Raw genomic sequence first — 7,344 nt, 5'->3', positions numbered from 1 at the left:
AAACTGGTCGTCCACCATATCCACTTACCCCCAAAGCCGTTTGCGTAATTATATGTGCAAACATTTAATCAACAAATTACCTCACGACAGATCTCCTATCCTTAGGTCATTAATTGTCAACAACCTCATATTGACTCACCATCAACTTCATGCGATCCATCAATTGTCAACTGCTCACATTGTATCACCATATATATGTCATATATAAGATGAAGAAAAAATATTCAGGTATGCAAATCTAAATTTTCTTCTCCAAGCTTCTTCTTTTATTTCTCCTACCTTTTCTTCTTCTTTCATCTCAATCCTCTTCACTTGATTGACTTGAGCATCATAATGCATTTTAAAATCTTAACTTCGATGTCTCTTAATCATACTATCCTTACTACAAGTCCAACTTACTTCCACCTCACCTTTCAACTAAACTCCACCTTATCACTATAAAATTACATCCAACGAATTTATAAATATATATATATATATATATATATATCTTTACACAACCTTTGCTTAAATTCGATTGAGAAATGTAAACTCACTTTGCATATTTATTTTTGATAAGATTGTTGAAATGTCATTGTGATCAATTTTATGAGTTTTTCATAAGTGAAGGGCTTAAAATTTGGAAAATTTATAAATACCACCTATTGATAGTTTAAAATATAATGCATTCTACGTTAAATAAAAATATTTAATTATTGATAAATAAAATTAAATTTTGTTTTAATTTTATTTATATTTTAAATAATTATCATATGACAAATGATTATAATTATTTGAATATAAATATATTATTATTCACTAATAGCTATTTAAATAGAAGTTTGTGTCTATTCATTCATTATAAATAAATCTTTTAGTATAAATTCATTACTTCTGCTTGAAGAATTTTAAGGTTTTATTGTATTGTAGAGGCTTAATTGCCTTTAATTAAAAAAGTGTTATTCACACCTCAAAATTAAAATTATTTTTTATTATTTTTATTCTCTTATTTTTTTTTTAACAATTTAAAAGTAATTATAAAATTCATATTTCGCATGAGAAAAATACAAGAAAAAATTTTGGCAAAGTTGGTAAACTCGACTTTTGAAACAAGCATGAAAAGCTTCAATTATCCAAATAATTTCTTGGTGAAATAAAAAACAATATAAGTTTCTTTTTATTATCTTTCTAATTTTTATATTCTACTAAAAGAATGATTAATAATTCATAAGAGATCTTGTGTCTCATTAAATTTTGCTTTTTTTTTAACTATTCTTTTAATCTTTTAATTCTAAATGAAATTATTTAATTTACAAATTATAATTTTATGGTATATTATATATGGATTTTCTTGATCATGACACTAAGGGGTCATTAGTATAAAACAAACATGAAATTATTCAAAAAATTCAAAACATTAACAACAACATTAAAACTTAGCCTACAAATTTGTACGGAAGATATGTCTAAAAGACTTTTCAAAAAATTTATCTCATTTTGTGCTACCACGAGATCATTCATTCTTAGCATTGTCTATCATGATTACGCCAACACAAAAAAAAAAAAAAAAAAAGTATTAATGTTGTGGTAATTATTGAGTGTAAATTTTAAATTTATGTTATCTTCATGAAATTAATATGGTCACGTTTCGTTTAAATAAATCTAATTTTGTCACGCTCTTAATCAATAAAAAAACATTCAAATAAAAATCGTTAAATAAAATGAAGAAGTTAAAGATTAATTATTCAAATTGAAAATCCAAAAAAGTTAAAAAATATGTGTAACATCTGTATAGAAGTACAAACATACAAAATCTTGCCCTATATCACAATCGTAGAACGAGTATGAAGAAAAGTAATGGAGGGATGAAAAATGAAAGCAAGAGAAAATTGAATGTGCAAAAAAATAAATAGAAGATTTATGAATGTATAAATATCATTATTGAGATTTTTAAATTTAAAAAAGAAATATATCTATGTAGCTTGTGAAATTTAAATTAACTAAAATAAAACTTTTTAAATTTTAAATTTATACTAGAATTTAATCTGAAATAGATAATTAGGGCAAGATTTTTTTTAAATAATAAAATTATTCATTATGAAGGGATAAATTCAATATTTCAAATTTTTATTTTTTTCAAAAAATCTATAGATTGATTTGGTTTGTAATTGTTATTTGAATAATTGTTTATACTTAAATAAATTTTAGATTTGTAATTAAAATAAGTTGTTTCACTTTTTTAAAAAAATTATTTTGTGTCATTTAGAGAATTATCAACATAATCATCTACGTGGCATCTTATTAAGTATTCATGTATTTTATAATATAATATATATTAGATTATATATAAAAGATTTAGAAATGTGAAATTTTTTTTAATTTCACAAGTGAAATTAAGATAATGATATATATTTTTTAATATATATTTAAAAAATAAAAAAATTAATTTAAAAAATGAAATATGTGTCATCATCTTAATCTATTTATAAAATAAAAAACTCTATAATATATCCAATCAAATAATCTTTTTAAAGAAACTAAATCATGATAATGAATCTTCAACGGTCCAAAGTAACATGACGATGAAATGGGTACAAATCTTTAAAAAGATGCAATCACTTGCATTTCAAAAACTTAAAAGAAAGTCTACTATCATTTATTTATAAACTAAATTTGTTAACTTAAGGATTAAAGCAAGGTAATAAAGGATGGAATCGCACATTCAACATGTAAAATATTTTTCGTTTTTATCTGAAAATTTTATAATTTTGTCTTACAAAAACACTTCATAAATATAAGTTCAAATCTATGAATTCTCAAAGTGAGACTAAGACTTACATAAGGAATGATTGAGATAGTTCATAGATTTCCTTAAAGAACACATGATGTACTGATAGACTGAACTCAATTATATAGAAAATTGAAAACTTTTATTAGAAGCTGAGATGAAGAGTGAATCAGAGAAAAGAGATCTTCATGATATGTAACACCAGTAGCCTTACAAATTTTAGGCTAGCTGAGAGTGAAACCAAATAGCACTAAAGCTGCTCCACCGGCCACAGAAACTCATTTCTCTGGGAACAAATCTTAACTATTATATCCTAAATTTTGAAGTTCCAATATCAAGCTGGAATGAGATAATTACTCCAAAATCTCTATTAGGTATTTAATAGCCACGATTATAACCCAAACTTGATCGGAAGCGAATATTGCGATGATCATACGTGTTGTCTCCATATTCAACAGATTTTATGCCTGCAGCTTCACGGTTCCCATCTTGTTCTTGAAGTGCCCCAACAACAATCTCATTGGTTTTCTCATGGCTCTGAACATGGTAAGCATGTGGGGTGGATGATTGATAGCGATGCTGCTGCTGATGCCGGTGCTGCATATCATCATCCCATGCATTGTAGAAGGCCTGGCTTTGACGCAACTGATGGATCTTTTCTGCATTTTTGGACATGAAAGGGTATGTTTTCCGTGGAGTGGGGGTTTGGGTATCAATTGACGGGGGCTCATCTTCATCTGGTATCACAAAGCTTTCTTGGGCTGGCCAAGGCATTGAGTGCTTCTGTTGTTGATGGTGCTGGCTCTGATGTTGATAGCTTAGTGGTTTCTTTCTAAAACCAGGAAATACTCCTCCCAAAATTTCCAAAGCAGAAACACCACCATTGACAAAAAGCTTCCCAAGGGATCCAAAGAAACCTTCTTCTTGCTTCTCTTGCTCATCTTCAGTTCGAATTAAAGGTGGCCCGACTGATTTCAGGGGTTTCTGATATGGACTTGATACAGCAGCATTCACTTTAACTGAATCCTGATCCTTCAAGAATAGAGGAACGAACATAAAAAATTCACCATGTTTTAGAAGATGATTTTGGAAACTTAAGTTTAGATGAAAGCTAATACTGCCATTTCATTGGTGAATTTTGCAAGGGTGATTTTTTTTTTTTTTTACAAAACAAGACAGCCATCATGAGACAATTTCCAGTGAAAGAAAGGATGGTTTCTGTCCTCATCTTCGTTCAAATTTTGATCTCAAGCATCTATTCTCTTCTGTTATTGAACAAAGCTTAGGATTGATGAACACTTTCTGTGATAATATTTTGACACACAAGACTCAGCCAAAGCAAATGTCAAGTTAAAATATCCCTGAGAAGAATCATATATAAAGAATTTGCATATAAATAATAACACTGACTACTCACATTCTGGGATGATACAATGGTGCCCACTCTACGTTGCAGCAAAGCTAGCATGTAACCAAAGAATAAAGCAGCGACAAGTACAGCGATTCCTGTAATGACAGAAATTATAATGTGTAAACCACCACCACTTACAACTAATGAAGATAAAATTCGGGTGGATTAGTCTACCAAGAGGAAAACCACTTCCATACTGATAGGCACAGTCATCAAAATGTAGTTGAATCTCCCTGATTGCTCGGTTTCCTCTATCTATAATGAGAAGGGAGCAACTGCTTCCAACATAGACCACATCAAAATCATTAGAAAACTTTGCATCTTCACTAGTTCCATCTATATGTCCCCCTCCCCGGCTCCATTTTCCACCAGCAATTGTTGTAACACCTGAAGATGATTTCGTATGTATGAGCAATAGTTGACAACCATCCCCATTTTGAGTGAGAATACTGATAGCATCTTTTGAACATTATAAGACATTATGAAAACTTAACATAATGACTACTGTTAAGCTTGCCAAAAATTATCCCATTCATATTTTTAAGAAAAGAACATACAATGGCAAATGTTTAGTACATAAAATACCAAGGACATGGAGGTAAGAGGCAAGGAGCATAAAATACCTAAACTTAATAGAGTTAAGTCAAATAACAAGTGAATTAGATATTTCTCTGTTGGGCAACTCGGTGATTACATTGCTAACCTGCATCACTTATCTTCCTGATTGCCATGTTCATAGTGTCTGCAATATAAATGTTCCCTCTGTCATCTACTGCAAGCCCTTTTGGATGGTTCATCCTTGCCTCTCTGGGCTTCCCATCTACATGTCCAGTGTATCCTTCAGGGGATCCAGCGACCAGCCTTGGTCTACCATCTGCAGTTCTCCAATAAATTTAAATGAAATAATCAAAAGAAAAGACTTGCCCATTAACAAAATCAAAATGATAGCATGACTATATAATTGCATGAGTGAATACTTATATCTTTACTCATGATCAATCATAACAGATGTTTTAAGCGTGCACTAGCGTGCTTAAGAGTAACATGGTTGAGATGTCAAATAAATGGACAGAGGGAAATTTGCTTAAAAGTTGTAGTGAATAGGTAACACATCAAAACAACCTAATAAGGCTAAAACTGAGCAGGAGCAAAATAAGTTAGGAGCATTCCCAAGTTACCAAGTTCAGCTAGAAAATGTTATAATTCCCCAAATGACAGGAATACTTTTAATCATAGATCTATTTGTTGCCATCTTATTTGCAGCAAAACACAATACTAGTATTGATAAATATAGGTAGTACAACTACATTCTTCTAACTTCTAACTAATCAATATTTTTACTACTAAAATATTATCCGGATCTAACTTTCAAAAATTTCAAATTTAGTAATTGGAAATGCATTAGAATAATTTAATTACATTAATATGGTTGACAAACGAAACAACCAGCGCTAAAAAGGCCCATGAAAATTAAAAATTACACCAAGGACTGAGAGGGGAATGGGGAAGGTATACCAACACAGCAAAAACGTGCACTGTCCTTTATGAGGCAAGTTGACTGACAGGACTTGACAGCCAACAGATTCAAATACTTCATGTGTTTCAATTAATAACAAGACTTAGAACAATCAGAACGCAAAGATCATGCTAAAAAAGCAATGTGATTAGACAAACAAAGCAAACAATTTAAACTACTAAAGGCAAATGCAAAAAAAATTAACTAAGCCAACCATTTGAATAACATTACAAGAAAGAAGAAACCCACTTACACAAAGATAAAGAAGCAGAAATCCGATAAAGGTTGCTATTAACAGAGTCCAAAATCAGAAGCTCCCCACTAGGCAAAACCTCAACAGTGTGAGGCTCAATCCCCAGCTTACTTCCATCAAACACAGTCTCCACGGTGTATCCACCCTCAAACTTCATCATTGGACGGCCAGTAATTGCTATACACGCATAAATCCCATGGAGACCACCATATCAGATGCCAATCTCCAAAGCCAAAAGAAAAATTTTGAAAAAGAAAAAAACAAAGAAAAGAAATGTGGGTTCTAATAGCCAAGGATCTAAACCTGTTTTGGTGGTAGTTTTGAGTGACCATAACCATTTCATAAAAGCAGAAAAAGCATTGGAGAAAAACCCACTAACGATTTCTGCAAGAACAAAATAAATCAAATGCATTTGTCATCGAAGCAAGGATTTAAGTTTTAAACTAAAAGCTGATCAAAACAAAAAGCAAGCCATTTTATTCTTTTGAAGCTTACTTGCAGGTGAAGAAGTAGTAGGAGCTGAAGAGAAACCTCCGAGAAGAAGAAGAAGCAAAAGAGCGACACCCAAAACCAATACATTTTTTCCCATTGCTACTTTCACACAAGAAAAATAAAACCCAAAAGAGAGCTCTTAGATATGAAAGGAGATTCAAGCTTTACTCACTGAGAAGAAAATCAAAACCCTATTTGAAATCTGGGTCTTTTGCAGAAAAGTGATTGAACAAGCATGCGCAAGAGTAAAACAGTGTGCCTTTTAATGGGTTTTTCAATAACAATGAAAAAGATGATCTTTTTCTTGGTTTTTTAGAGGGTGCAACAGTGTATAGAGTAGAGTGAGTGTTAAGAAGAAGAAGAGAAAAGGGAAAGAGACAAGAAAAGGATGAAAAAGCAATGAGAAAAAAAATAATAAAGCAAAAGAGCCAAAGGGTACTCACAGTAATAGTGAGAGTTGGAGAGAGAGAGAAAATCAATATGATATGAAGTGATTAATGCAAATGTCGAGGCTTAAATGCTACAGTATTCGTTGTTACAGATGGTTTGGCAACAACGTACATTTATTCCCTCCCTAAATCCGTTGCTGTTTTCCATTTTTCTATTCTTAATGAGCATCTTTTTTTTTTTTTTTTTTTTTTGGAAAACGAAAAGTTCATTCAAAAGGAGGTATAGTACCTTCTCCATTGCCCACTTCATCCTCTTAGCTATATTATGACTTGTGAGTCATCATATTAGCTTCTTTCTTGACATGCATACAGTCAAGAATTTCAAAGACCAAAGCACCCCTCTGCTTTGTTGATAACATTAATAGCCAACGTGTTATTACTGTCCATTAGCATTAGAAGCTGCATTGGTGTTTAATTTAAGAATTTGTGATAGAAATTTATTTTGAGCAAACCTCT

The 7,344-nt window shown here is 31.0% G+C and overlaps 1 protein-coding gene across 2 annotated transcripts; it reads right to left on the bottom strand.

Moving 5' to 3' along the window:
- Positions 1-2,869: 2,869 nt before the first annotated feature.
- Positions 2,870-6,818, bottom strand: LOC111282641 (uncharacterized). Of its 2 annotated transcripts, none has more exons than XM_022870814.2 (7): positions 6,443-6,818; positions 6,251-6,331; positions 5,948-6,124; positions 4,882-5,052; positions 4,353-4,565; positions 4,185-4,273; positions 2,870-3,799 (listed from the first exon to the last, which is right to left on the bottom strand). In XM_022870814.2, exons 1-7 carry the CDS (start codon positions 6,534-6,536, stop codon positions 3,146-3,148), a joined length of 1,479 nt encoding a protein of 492 aa, XP_022726549.2. In that variant the 5' UTR covers positions 6,537-6,818; the 3' UTR covers positions 2,870-3,145. The 2 variants fall into 2 exon arrangements, with proteins under 2 accessions (XP_022726549.2, XP_089616915.1); XM_089760789.1 differs by having other exon boundaries at positions 3,000-3,793.
- Positions 6,819-7,344: the final 526 nt, after the last annotated feature.

This window comes from Durio zibethinus, chromosome 5 (genome assembly GCF_047325235.1).
Source record: "Durio zibethinus cultivar Kanyao isolate XHJ-2024 chromosome 5, ASM4732523v1, whole genome shotgun sequence".
NCBI classification, from domain to species: Eukaryota; Viridiplantae; Streptophyta; class Magnoliopsida; order Malvales; family Malvaceae; genus Durio; species Durio zibethinus.
Note: the sequence above shows the minus strand (reverse complement) of the source record. Positions and strands in the feature narration are given on the sequence as shown.

What these genes read in the sequence shown, in the direction of transcription:
- LOC111282641 (XM_022870814.2), bottom strand. Translation starts at nt 6,536, where the DNA reads ATGGGAAAAAATGTATTGGTTTTGGGTGTCGCTCTTTTGCTTCTTCTT. An exon ending in CAGGAAGATAAGTGATGCAG is followed by an intron (nt 4,566 to 4,881) that starts GTTAGCAATGTA and finishes AATCATCTTCAG; the next exon opens with GTGTTACAACAATTGCTGGT. An exon ending in CCATTGTATCATCCCAGAAT is followed by an intron (nt 3,800 to 4,184) that starts GTGAGTAGTCAG and finishes CTATTCTTGAAG; the next exon opens with GATCAGGATTCAGTTAAAGT.